The sequence below is a fragment of the Phocoena sinus genome, chromosome 15 (genome assembly GCF_008692025.1).
Source record: "Phocoena sinus isolate mPhoSin1 chromosome 15, mPhoSin1.pri, whole genome shotgun sequence".
In the NCBI taxonomy this organism is placed as follows: Eukaryota; Metazoa; Chordata; class Mammalia; order Artiodactyla; family Phocoenidae; genus Phocoena; species Phocoena sinus.
The window spans coordinates 12,306,157-12,320,309 of record NC_045777.1 but is presented as its reverse complement, the minus strand read 5'-3'; the positions used below and the strand labels follow the sequence as shown (position 1 = coordinate 12,320,309).

Below are 14,153 nucleotides of genomic sequence, written 5' to 3'. Positions count from 1 at the left end.
GTGGCCAAAAATAAATAAATTTATTTTTTTAAAAAAAAGCAGAGGGTGGATTGAGGTGTTGGGGTATGTTCTTGATGTGTGTGTGTGCCAGATAGTTTTCATTTATTGGATCTCTCTCCCTTTCCCCAAATGTAGGGCTTCAGGAATGGTTCTCTAATGTGGAGGAAATATCTAAGGAAAAGGCACACATCTTGGATCAACTTATGTCACAGATGTCTGTGAGATGGCCTTGGAAAGCAAAGCTTTTACTCCAAAAATCTTCATCTGTAATTGAGGGCCTGTGAGAAGAGGCTAGACTTAGGCCCAGCCATTCTTTCAATAAGAAGAACTTGGGATTTAGATAAGTCTGTCATAATTGATTTATTGTGGTACATATTTTTTATTTTTTGTGTATTGGTAGGGATTTCCAAAAATAGCTCAGTGGAGAAGTAAAGTATCACGCCTTATTCAAAAGCAAAAGAGTGAATCTTTTCACTTCTAGTTTGAGTCTTTAAAGTCAGTAACACTTTTTACATTTATATATTGCTAACATTGCCAAGTGTCAAAGCACCTTCACCTGTGGCAAATAAGATAATTTAATTAGACCTTGATCTTGCTGATATATTGTGAAAACCTGTGGAGTATTCTCTAAAATTACCTGATTGGTCATACTTTCCCAAATCAAGGCTAAGCTTATAAATTGGGTGTATAGACATTGTCACTGAGGAGATAGAAAAAGGATTTGTTGACATTTAGTCCCTTAACTAACATTAAAAATATAGGACTTACATAGTATTTTAACTATCAGGGTTGTAGCATGCATATTTATATCCTCCCCACCCCAACGCCTCACAGTTTTTCCCCCTACACACTTTTTTTTTTTTTTTTTAATTAAACATAGTCCCACCCTAGCACTTCAACTTTGTTGTTTTCTGGGGTCACTCTGTCATGTGCTCTTAGAATCAGTTGTCTCCAGTTCTTCCTGTTTGTCACAGTCAATTGACCAAAATAAATGTGAAGAATGATAGTGCTTTTTTTTTAAATTTATTTATTATTTATGGCTGTGTTGGGTCTTCGTTTCTGTGCGAGGGCTGTCTCCAGTTGTGGCAAGCGGGGGCCACTCTTCATCGCGGTGTGCGGGCCTCTCACTATCGCGGCCTCTCTTGTTGCGGAGCACAGGCTCCAGACGCGCAGGCTCAGTAATTGTGGCTCATGGGCCCAGTTGCTCTGCGGCATGTGGGATCTTCCCAGACCAGGGCTCGAACCCATGTCCCCTGCATTGGCAGGCAGATTCTCAACCACTGCGCCACCAGGGAAGCCCCAATAGTGCTTTTTGATGGGGAAAAAAAAATCAGTAAAGGGTATGTAGCCTTTGAAAATCGTACAACAAATATGTAGTAGGTACCCATCACTGTTTTAAGGGTCTAGGGAGATTGCAGTGAACAAAACACAAAGTCCCTGCTTCACATGGAGCTTACAGTCTAATGGAGGGAAAAGCATAGTAAACAAGAAAGCAATTCATATGCCTGATAAAATTGACCTGGAAAAAGAGAGTAAGAGAATGGAGAGTGGCTGAGGTGGGTGCTCTTTTAGATACGATGGTCCAGGACAGCGCCTCTAAAAAGAGATGACATTTGGAAAGAGACCTGAATGAAGTGGGCAGTGAGCCACAAAGCTCTCCAGGGGCAGAGAGACCCAGGCAGACGGGACAGTAAGTGCAAGCCTCCGAAACAAAAGTGCTAGCACTGGCAGATATGAACAGTAATACAGGACAGATTTCAAATTCACATCTTTCTTCAAGCATTTTTGAATGAACAGAAACTAATTATGGCAGTAAGTTGGTCACTGTTTATCTGACAGGTGTAACTGAGTTACTACATTATGTCGGGCCTGCTAGTAACTGATCCGCAGAGAATAGTCTCCAATCCAAACTGGATCCATGTTTTAGCTGGTTCGCTGACATATTGTCTTATCCGTTAGTTCATGCAACAAATGCTTAATGAATGTCTGCTGTGTGCCAGGCAGTGTTGAAGGTCCTGGGTATACGGAGAGGAAGACCTACAAAGTCCCTGCCCTAAGGAGCTTACAAATGAGATAACAAGTCAAAGATCTCTCAGATGAGGATAAATGCTATTAACAGTACAATAGGGATGAGGTAGATGATAGTCACGGAAGGCTCTTTTGAGGATTTGACAGTGGGCTGACAGCTGAATGATACCTGATATCAAATTAGAAGGAAGGGCGTTATCACAGGCAGAGAGAACTGTCTTTGTCTGGTTTGAGGAACATAAAGAAGGCGTTGGGGGCTGGAACATAGGGGCAAGAAGAAGGTAGGAGATGAGGTTGACAGGTGCCAGATTGCATGGGACTCTGTCATGAAGAAAGTAAAATGCAGATTTATTGAGGAGTGTCTTTAAAAACTGAACAAAATAGATCCAGTTAACATCTATAATCCCCTCAACACACACACAGTTTAACATGTTGCCTTGCATAAATCCCAAAAGGTAGAATAATTTGCATGTGGCAAAGTAAGTTTTTTTTTAGCTCATATATACTGATGTAAATGGTTTTGTCTGGCACAGCAAACTTTCATGATTTCATAACAGATTCAGCATTGCAACACAAAAAAGAATGAGAAATGAATTGATTAAATCACTGCTTTCCAACATGTGTTCCATAATAAAGTGGTTCGGTGGGCAAGTGATGGGAGGAACTCGATTAAAGAACGTTAAATGGATAACTTACTCTTTGAGTTCCTGAAGCCTTTGAAGTGAATCTCCAAAAGAGGGGGAATATGATGCGTAGCATTTTCCAAACTTTTGGTATAAAAACCAGAAAGAGTAGCCTCTTGATAAATTATGTGTGTGGTTAAGCAAGGCTTGGTATTCATGCCCGTAGAGTGGTTTGCCCTGGGTCAAAGGAGGTGAATATATGGTGGGGGAATCTACTAAATCAGTCAGCATATTGGCTTCCCTTATGATAAACAGATCAGTCTCCTTAGCAGGTTGTGGTTTCTGGCTGTGGAGGAGTACTCCGCACAAGCACAGCATTAGCTATAGCCCTTTATAAAATCTTCCTAGCTTTTTTTTTTTTTTTTTTTAGTGACAAGACGAAGCGTTATGGCTTTTTTTTGTTTGGATCAGTCTTGTTCAAAATCTCAGTCATCTTTGACTTCTTCCTCTCCCTGCTTCTAATCTGGCTGTCTTTTCACGTCATCCTTTCTATCGCTGTCGCTGGTGCTTCCGCTCTAGTTCAACCCTCTGTCGTTATTTCCACTTGAGAGGCAGCCTTGGGTAGTAGGAATAGGGTAGATCTATAGGGTCAGACTGATTTGAATCTAATCTTTATTAATTGTATGCTTGGGGAAAGTTAGTTAATCTCTCAGAGTTGCCTTCCTTGATTGTAAAATGGTTATTGTGTGAAATGACGTGAAGCGTATCATCTAGCACTGTGCCTGGTTCATGTTTGTGACCCTTTCCCCATTTTACAAAAGTGTCCTAATAGATCTTCTGTTCTCTTCATCGACTCCAGTCTGTAAACCATTACCAGCCCAAAGTACATATATTCCACTTTCATTAAGTTTTTACCCATTTCAATAAACCTTTAGTGCCTTCCTCTTGTACATTAAATCATGAAATTCTTCAGCTAAGTATTGGGGAACCTATATGATCTGATCTCAGCCTCCCAAGTTCACTGTTCCCCAAAGGAGCTATGGATTCTTCCCATCTCTGTACTTTGCTCATACTACTGCCTGTATGAGATGGGTCCTCATTCCACTTGGCCTATCCAAATCTATGTATCCTTCAAGTTCACAGCCTCTGGGAAGTCTTGGACCACAAATACGCCAGTGACTCTCTTCTTAACCTAGCAGTTAAGTTGCTGTCTGTGTGATTCATTTGGCACTTACACTCTAAAGTGTTTCAGAATTCAGATTTTTTTTCTTTTGAAATGCACTTGCTGTAGATTATACAGCATCCCCAGTGGGGCATGGGGTATCGCCCCGCAATCAAATACATTATTTAGTAAAAAATTTACATACTAAGTGAGATATTCATATTTACAGCCTCGGACAGTTCAGGCCAGGTTTTGTTGCCAAGTGAGTTTGCCACAAACTTGTTAAAAAAAAAACTCAGTTTGTAGATGTTTGGATCTCAGAACTGCAGGAAAGGGATTATAGGTCTGTAGTTGGTATTTCAGTTTTATCTTGTCTTCCAACTAGGCTTTTGTTTTTATTTTATTTTTATTTTTTTTTTGGCTATGTCGGGTCTTAGTTGCGGCACTCAGGATCTTTTGTTGTGGCGCACAGGCTTCTGTCTAGTTGTGGCGCCATGGGCTTAGTTGCTCCATGGCATGTGGGATCTTCCTGGACCAGGGCTTGAACCCATGTCCCCTGCATTGGCAGGTGGATTCTTAACCACTGCGCCACCAGGGAAGTCCTCCTCGTCTTTTTGATGATCACCATTCTAACAGGTGTGAGGTGTTAATCTCATTGTAGTTTTGATTTGCATTCCCTCATGTTTAATGATGTTGAGCTCCTTTTGGCCAACTGTATGTTTTCTTTGGAAAAATGTCTGTTCAGCTCTTCTGCCCATTTTTCAATTGGATTTTTTTCCAAGTTGTATGAGTATTTTTTATATATGTTTTGGAAATTAACCTTTTTATCAGATATGATTTGAAAATATTTTCTCCCATTTGGTATGTTGTCTTTTCATTTTGTTGATGTTTTCTTTTGCCATGCAGACACTTTTTAGTTTGATGTAGTCTGACTTGTTTATTTTTGCTTTTGTTGACTTTGCTTTTGGTGTGGAAAATTGCTTTTTAATTATAATCACAGCTGTCATCTTATGAACCCCAAAATTATCTTCCCAGGTACAAATTCTCAGTATGTAGTTTGTTGTCAGTACCTATGGTTGCATGTTATACACAAAGGAATGTATTCTAGTTTTTTATTTCAGAACTCTGTGGGATCCTTAGAATTAAGGATGCTTAGAATTTTAATTTTTTATTGTGGGGCTTTAAAAAAATAAACCTAGTGATTTGTGTTTTTAACCCTTAGCTTATGGTATGTTTTTCCTTCATTGTCTCAAAATTATCCCACTACTGTTTCAAAAAAGCCCACCTTATCTTCTGGAACCTTGTTTCAGCTAAGAGTAAGCAAGGCTTATAGCCCACATATAAAATGTAACAAGTAGTTGACTTTCAGAGAGAGGGACACCTGTAATATAAAATGATTCTTTTATGTAAATCACTGTGTCCCCATGTGACCAATTACCCAAACCTCATTTTTTGTTTTAGGTTCTGTGGCAATGGAGCTCAGCGATGCAAATTTGCAAACGCTAACAGAATATTTGAAGAAAACTCTTGATCCTGATCCTGCCATCAGACGTCCAGGTAAAGAAAATAAATACTGTTTTGTGATTGATTTATTCTTAAAGGACAGGTGAGGGAAACGTTTGTGCAATATGCCTGTTTGTAAATAAAATTTTGAATTCTTAGGCATAGTTTATTTTTCATTCTCTAGCCATAAAGTCTTTAGTTGGCTGCTTATAGCTGCTATAACATATGGTGGTGTGGGTTTTTTTTGTTTTTTTGTTTATTTTTTGAGTAAAATAGCTTTTATCCCTTCTGGGGTAAAAAGGACTAGTAAGTTTAGGGTGCTTTGTCCCTTGACCTTTCTGAAAATCACTATACACCTGCCTGTTTTAGAGATATAATAATTAGGGCAGAGAGGTAAGAGTTCATTGCCTAAAAAGTGATTAAGTGAATGAAACTAGGTAATCAGACACTGTCTCTTAAATCACCATGTTGGGTTTGATTTAATTAATATATTTTAAGATCTAGGGTTCCTCCTACTCTCTCCCCCCTCCCAAATTTGACCAGTTTTCATTAGAAACTTAGTATAAGCTTAGAATTATAAACTCAGATGCCCACAGGAGTCACACGTAAAGGTAAATGAAGGAGGCAGACCAAGGGGGTTAAGTGCCTTGGTTAAGGGGCAAATATTATTTGGAACCAGCTAACTCTGGGGGATTCACACCTGTCTTGCAAGATCAGATTTCCAGCTTTGCCTGAAAAATAAGTATATTTATATGAAGTGTTCTCATCTTTTTTTTTTTAATTTTTATTTATTTATTTATTTTTGGCTGAGTTGGGTCTTTGTTGCTGTGCGCGGGCTTTCTCTTGTTGCAGCGAGCAGGGGCTAGTCTTCGTTGTGGTGCACAGGCTTCTCATTGCGGTGGCTTCTCTTGTTACGGAGCACGGGCTCTAGGCGCGCGGGCTTCAGTAGCTGTGGCACGTGGGCTCAGTAGTTGTGGGTCGTGGGCTCTAGAGCGCAGGCTCAGTAGTTGTGGCACATGGGCTTAGTTCTTCTGTGGCATGTGGGATCTTCCCGGACCAGGGCTCGAACCCATGTCACCTGCCTTGGCAGGCGGATTCTCAACCACTGAGCCACCAGGGAAGCCCGTCCCTCTCATTTTTAAATGATAGCAATTAACCTCAAAAATTTTTGAAACACCGTGCAAACCAAATAAATTTCCGGGGGCCACGTGTGTCTTGTGGGTAGTAAGTTGATGATCCTTCTTGTAAGCTGTGTTAACCAGAAATGCTGATGTGCGTTCTCATAAAGAGGATTTTGGAAGCACCCCACGAAGACCCAGATGAATGCATGCACATACATGTTATATTTATATGTTATATATAATACATAGAATCGTACACATGTTAATGCATCCATCCTAGTCTAGAAAGGCCTTTGTGATTTCTGTGAGGGAAAATTGTAATTTTCCTGTTAGTGCTTAAAGAAGTAATTTGTTCTTGGATAAAAGGAAATTAATGGCTCTAGTCTTAGACGTTCCCAGAAAGCCTCTGCCAACACTGTCTAATAAAAATTATTTTTAATAATTGTGTCTTTGTAAGGTTGAGGTGCTGTTGTCTTATGAATCAGGGACAAAATGTGGGAATAAATTGATGTTTCTGAGAAGAGTTAAGAACAGAGCATTTCCCAGGGGTTGCTGGATGTGAAATACTGACCAGCCAAACATTGACGCAGCCAAAGCCTTCTGTAAACCTCACAAACCATACAGAACCAGAGTGTGTCCCGTCCTGAAAAATATTTTCCAGTTCAGCATTCTTCATCTTCCAAGGAACACATGGTAGACACAAAGCAGGGCGGCTTTGAGGGTGGAAGTTAAACTCTTGGGACTCAATTTGGAAAGAAGAAAGGTGTTAAATCATATTAAATCGTAGAATAATACATGCTAACAGCAGACCTTTTCAGTAAATATTGGAACCTTGGAATGGATGTTGCCTTATGAAGAAGCTTAAGACAGGAAAAATTAGAAGTGCTATAAACCTTCATGGTGTGACCTGTAAACCTAGGAGATTTATTATCCCTAAATGTAGTATGAGTTTAAAACGTATGGGTAAAATCTTTGTATAAATTTATTGCTGATATTAGAAATGTTAAATTCAAGAAGAAAACTGAGGGCTAGTATGGTAGGATAAGGACTGGACTAAAACATTTACAGTGATGAAATCTTCTAGCTGTGTGATCTTACTTAACCTCAGTGGCCTCGTCTTTATTTTCTTTTTAACATCTTTATTGGAGTATAATTGCTTTACATTGTTGTGTTAGTTTCTGCTGTATAACAAAGCGAATCAGCTATATGCACACATATATCCCCATATCCCCTCCCTCTTGCGTCTCCCTCCCTCCCACCCTCCCTCCCTATCCCACCCCTCTAGGTGGTTGCAAAGCACTGAGCTGATCTCCCGGTGCTAAGCAGCTGCTTCCCACTAGCTATCTATTTACACTATTTACATTTGGTAGTGTATATGTGTCAGTGCTACTCTCTCACTTCATCCCAGCTTACCCTTCCCCCTCCCCATGTTCTCAAGTCCATTCTCTACGTCTGTGTCTTTATTCCTGTCCTGCCCCTAGGTTCATTAGAACCGTTTTTTTTTTTTAGATTCCATATATATGTGTTATCATACAGTATTTGTTTTTCTCTTTCTGACTTACTTCACTCCGTATGACAGACTCTAGGTTCATCTACCTCGCTACAGATAACTCAATTTCGTTTGTTTTTATGGCTGAGTAATATTCCATTGTATATATGTGAGTGGCCTTGTCTTTAAAATGAGGATAATACTACCTACCTCTCTGGGTAGTAGTGACAACATATGTGAGTAAAGCACCACATGCATATGGTTAATAATAATATGTATTAGCATAAATTAACTCATTTAATCTTAATCACAGTAGTATAAAAGAAATATTACTGCCATTACTAATAGTACTAATAGTAATCCTCCTGGAACAAGACGGGGTGTATGAATTTTGCCCTAAGGTCGCTTAATCTCTCTGAGAAGCAGATTGTCCTTCACATGGGGTGATCATCTGATCAGGCCACCTTATAGGTTTGTGAGAATTGGGTGAGTTAACAGATGGTAAAGTAATCTGAAAACCGAGGTATTATATGAATTTAATGTAACATCATATATAGTTCATTTAATAGATAAGAGAAGTGAGGCACTAAAAGTGGTAGGTTCCCTAAGGGCAAAAACATCCTAATCTTTCCATGATGCTTCAGTGAGAGATATGCATAGTTCACATATTCATGAAGTCTTAAGATTAGTTTGTAATAACAAATCTTCTAACATGGAAATTGTTTTACAGCTGAGAAGTTTCTTGAATCTGTAGAAGGAAATCAGAATTACCCACTGTTGCTCTTAACATTACTGGAGAAGGCTCAGGATAATGTTATCAAAGTGTGTGCCTCAGTAACATTCAAGAACTATATTAAAAGAAACTGGAGAATTGTAAGTATTTTGTGAGTACATATTTTAAGACCCTGCATGTTTATAAGATTGATATATGCAGTGTTCCTGAACGATTCAGTCACAGATTAAAGATAAAAGCAGGACCCTCCTCAACAAAATATTAAAAAGTCAAATCCAAAAATGTATCAAAAGTATAAAAATACCATGACCAAGTGGGATTTATCTCAGATATGCAAGGCTGGTTCAACATTCAAAAACCTATCGACTAAGAGAAGATAAATCACATTATTATATCATTAGGTGCAGAAAAAGCATTTGTCAAAGTCCAACACCCATTCATGGTAAAAACTCAGTAAATTTGGAATAGAGAGGAGTTTTCTTGGCAATGTAAAGACTGTGAAAAACCTATAACTAACATCATACTTAATGGTGAGAAACTTGAAGCTTTCCCACCAAGATCAGTTACAAAGCAAGGGTGTCCCCTCTTACCACTCCTTTTCAACATTGTGTTGGAAGTCTTTTTTATTTTATATATATTCTTTTGCCATGGCATGTGGACCTTAGTTCCCAGTCCAGGGATCGAACCTGTGTCCTCTGCATTGGAAGCATGGAGTCTTAACCACTGGACCACCAGGGATGTCCTTGATAGTGCAGTAAGAAAAGGAAATATACCATTTGGAAAGACATAAAACTGTCTTTGTTCTCAGATGACGTGATTGTCCATGTAGCGAATGCAAAAGAATTGACAAAAGTTAAACAGGGGCTTCCCTGTTGGCGCAGTGGTTGAGAGTCCGCCTGCCGAGGCAGGGGACACGGGTTCGTGCCCTGGTCTGGGAAGATCCCACATGCCGTGAAGCGGCTGGGCCCATGAGCCATGGCCGCTGAGCCTGCGCGTCCGGAGCCTGTGCTCTGCAAGGGGAGAGGCCACAACAGTGAGAGGCCCGCATACTGCAAAAAAAAAAAAAAAGTTAAACAGGACGTTTTTCCAAGTTGCTGTTTTATTTAAATTCATATCAGTTAAGTCAGCTTCATAACCCAGGTTGCTAGAGAGTGTGAGACTTTGTTTTAACACCCAGTTTGGTTGAAATTTAACTTTAGCTTACTATCTACTGAAGAGACATTACATGGGAAGATACAGTCTAAATGAGTAATTGAAGCAATTTCTATTGTAAACAAGGAAGAATTATATAAAGCTGGAAAAAAACCACATTTTTTATATATATATATATATATATATGCATTCTACACATATATATGTGTAGAATGCAAAATAATTTAGATTTGAAGTTTTTGGTAAGGGATTTGTCCTATGTCTTGTGGGATATGGAAATATTTTCTAATCATAAGGTAAGTCTTATTATGCTGCAAGTTTAATGATCAGTATAGCTATACATTGAGAAACGGGTATCTTCCCTACCTTAGCTTCTTCCCTACCTTAGCTTATGACAGTGGTTCTAAATTGGGGGTAGTTTTGCCAACCTGGGGATATTTAGAGACGTTCTGGTTGTCCACGCTGGGGGTGGGGTGGGGAGGGTGTCTGGCATCTAGTGGGTAGAAGGTGAGGGTGCTGGGAACCATCCTACAGTGCACAAGAAAGATCCCCGTAACAAAGATTTATCTGACCCAAAATGTCAGTAATGCCGGGGTTGAGGTAACTCTGGGTTAGGATAAAGAAAAAAGTGAGAAATGTTTTTAGTAATAGCAGTAATGATACTTAGAAAGTATTAAAGTTGACAGAAATAGTCAGTTTTTCTAAAAAATCAGCTTTAAATCTGGTTAAATATTTATTTAGAATCTTTTTTCCTCATTCCACAGAAGAATTCAAAAACAGTAAATATTGTTTTTAAGCTTAAGTCAAGCATTCTCACATGTGGTGAAGAAATGACTTAGTGAATTTTAGAATGTTTAAAAATCCATTCATCTACTTGTAGACATGCAAGCCCTATCCCTCTGTCTTGATTTGTAAAACTAGTGAGATACAGAATCTGTTTGGGCGATGTAGTCCTGGATGCATTCAAACTGGTAATGGTCAAGAAGTTTTCATTGAAAAGACCTTTCTTTGACTTAAGGTAACAGTCAAATTGAAGCTTTTGAAGATGAATATCGCAGTTCGCAGGCCTCTCACTGCTGTGGCCTCTCCCGTTGTGGAGCACAGGCTCTGGACGCAGAGGCTCAGCGGCCATGGCTCACGGGCCCAGCCGCTCCATGGCATGTGGGATCTTCCCGGACCGGGGCACGAACCCGAGTCCCCTGCCTCAGCAGGCGGACCCCCAACCACTGCGCCACCAGGGAAGCCCTGTATAAAGATTTTTAACCACATGTTCTGATTAGTTTACTTACAGAACTGAGATTCTTAATTGGCATCAGGGAGTCAGAGAAGCTCCTTAATTTGTATGTAAAATATTTGCATTTGGGAAGGAAGGTACATTTTTCTGCAGAAAAATGCTTCCATCAGATTATTAAAGGAATCTGTGACCCATTTAGGTAGAAGGAAGGCCCTACCTTCCTCTGTTTTTCTTAGGAAACCAGGGAATGAGAAATGGTTCTATTTTATCTACAAACCCGTACAGTAATAGGTATGGATTTATGTCACTTGCTTATTAATGTTTTGCTTTTAGGTTGAAGATGAACCAAATAAAATTTGCGAAGCCGACCGAGCAGCCATTAAAGCTAACATAGTGCACTTGATGCTTAGCAGCCCAGAGCAAATTCAGAAGCAGGTATGTGAGGCCCTGCTTGTTAGGTGGGCTTGTTTGTAGAGCTTTCAATCTAATTAGTCTCTTTCCTCCCCACAGTTAAGTGATGCCATTAGCATTATTGGCAGAGAAGATTTCCCTCAGAAATGGCCTGACTTGTTGACAGAAATGGTGAATCGCTTTCAGAGTGGAGATTTCCATGTTATTAATGGAGTCCTTCGTACAGCACATTCTTTATTTAAAAGGTATTGATATATAAATTCATATTTTTAAAATACTTGTTTCAGATATTTTTGCTTGTTTATATTTTTGTGATTATGTCATTTTTTTATGATAATTCTAGAATAAGAGCATAAGCCTCTCATTATTGTGTTTGTTTCTTCTTAAGTGTAGGATGTTTATTTCATATTGCCCTATTACTTGTGAAATACCTGGTCTTGATAAACTGTGCTTGAATTCCCTTTTTATTTCAGAAAGCTGTCTAGCCATAGATTTTTCTCTAATCTAGCCTTGAAGACCTAAAGTCAGTTAACCTAAATTTGCCTCTTTTACCTTAATTTTCTAGATATCGCCATGAATTTAAGTCAAATGAGTTATGGACTGAAATTAAACTTGTTCTGGATGCCTTTGCTTTGCCTTTGACTAATCTGTTTAAGGTATGTGATAACATCTTGGTGGTATTTTTTAATTACTTAATATTTTATACTGCTTGAATATTTGTATAAATTTTGTTTAAGAGATTGCTTTGAAAGTGTATTTGATAGGTAATGGTTTAGAGCAGCATTTCTTTTGAAAAATTTCAAATCTACACCAAAATAGAGAAGCTGGTAGAATGAAATCCCATGTATTGACTACACAAGTTTAATGGTTACTAGATTTTATTTCTTTTTAATTTGTTCTCTCCCTTTGATTTTGTACGAATAATTAAAAGCAAATCCCAGGCATCATATTATTTCACTCAAGTATTTGAGCATGTGTCTCTAAAGGAATAGATCTGTATTTTGATTTGACTGTTTATGGAGTTTAATTTATATATCCGTACATCATCTTATAGCACATAAGGAACTTTCCTAAATATCTTTCTGAAACTCGTTTAAGATCGAAAGAGAAGTATTGTTAACTTTTTTTTCCCAATAAGGAAAGTGGAGGGTTCGGTATCACACAGCTAATAAAAAAGAGAGCCAGGCCTCAAACCTAGTTTTGCTAACTTGAGAAAAGCTGCTCATTTCCTGTTTTCAGAAAGGAAAGTTGTGTGATAATCACAACTTTCTAAATTACAGAGTATGCACAGGATTTTTCATGGTTAGGATATCTTACTGATAGTACATTTTTATTTTTAAAAATAAAATTGGACAAAATGTCAATTTTTTTCACCTATTGGACTAGCAAAGATTTTTGTTTCTTTTTAATGACATTAAAAGTTTTAGCCAGGAGCAGAGAGGGATGGGTGGGGGGAAAATGTTTTAGCCAGAGTCCAGTGAAATGAACACTAGTGTCCTGTCCATTGGGTTATAAATGGTACTAGCTTTCTGGAGTTTGACATTTCATTGAGAAAACCATAATATTCATATTTTCTAACTCCGGGATATACTTAGCAACGTTTGTTGAGTGTCTTTTACATTGTAGGTGTGCACAAATTACAAGGACCTTTTATGTATATTTTCTCATTTTATTCTCATATTTTATGAGGTAGGCATTATTCTTAATTACAGACAGATATGGAGATGGGGGGCGCAGTAAAATAACTTACTCAGAGTCATGCTTATTATGAGTAACAGAGTCTGGGTTGTATCCAGATCTATCTGGCTTCCAGAACTCTTACTCATAGCATACTGTTCTGTACTGGTAATACAGTTCTAGAATCTCAAACTCAGAAAACTAGAAGTGTGCCCAAAGTTTTATACATAAGCTTGTTTATTGCAGTTAGAATAACAAACAATTGCAAACAACCTACAGGCCAGGTGGCAGGGAATTATTTAATGAGTGCATATAAAGACAGTTTTGTGTAATATAGTTCTATACATGCACAGAGAAGAGTAGAAGGATCTAGTCCAAAATATTAATATTGGACTTTACAGTAGTGCTGTGATGGACAACTTAAAAATATATTTTTTAATGTGTTTTTTCAAAAATCCTAAATGACTGTATACTACTATTTAAAAGCCAAATTTTGGAGAAGGTGTATGAATAGTTTCAGCCTAATACAAGGCTTTTTCACTAAGGTTTACAATACACTAAAACCGTCTTTCTAAATTCCTTTTCAAGGCCACTATTGAACTCTGCAGCACCCACGCAAATGATGCCTCTGCTCTGAGGATTCTTTTTTCTTCCCTGATCCTAATCTCAAAACTGTTCTACAGTTTAAACTTTCAGGTAAGTTTCGTTTTATTTCTTGCTTTTGATTCTTATTCTTTGATGTCATATATAAAGTTTTTCAGTTGATAAAGACTTCTTTGCTAGCATTGATTTCCCCCCCACACCCTGAAAAAATAGACATTGGTTGCTTGTGTTCTGATTCCCTGCCATTCTTTTTTTTTTTTTACAAGAGATAAATAAACTGACACCAAGCATTGTAAATGGATGACCACAACAGAAGCAACAATGATTGCAATTACCAAACACGAAACACACTCATACTATGTCATAATATTGACATTCAGTCCAGTAACCCTCCACTGTAACAGCGCCTTTACTTTG

General features: G+C 38.3%; 1 protein-coding gene across 2 annotated transcripts in view; it reads left to right on the top strand.

Annotated features, from left to right (window-relative positions):
* CSE1L (chromosome segregation 1 like) overlaps positions 1-14,153 on the top strand; it is a 41,747-nt gene that overhangs the window by 2,599 nt on the left and 24,995 nt on the right. For both annotated transcript variants that reach the window (XM_032605386.1, XM_032605387.1), the window contains exons 2-7: positions 5,275-5,370; positions 8,657-8,799; positions 11,379-11,480; positions 11,556-11,701; positions 12,022-12,112; positions 13,722-13,829. In XM_032605386.1, the coding sequence (XP_032461277.1) occupies positions 5,275-5,370; positions 8,657-8,799; positions 11,379-11,480; positions 11,556-11,701; positions 12,022-12,112; positions 13,722-13,829 (686 nt within the window). The remainder of the gene's footprint in view (positions 1-5,274; positions 5,371-8,656; positions 8,800-11,378; positions 11,481-11,555; positions 11,702-12,021; positions 12,113-13,721; positions 13,830-14,153) is intronic.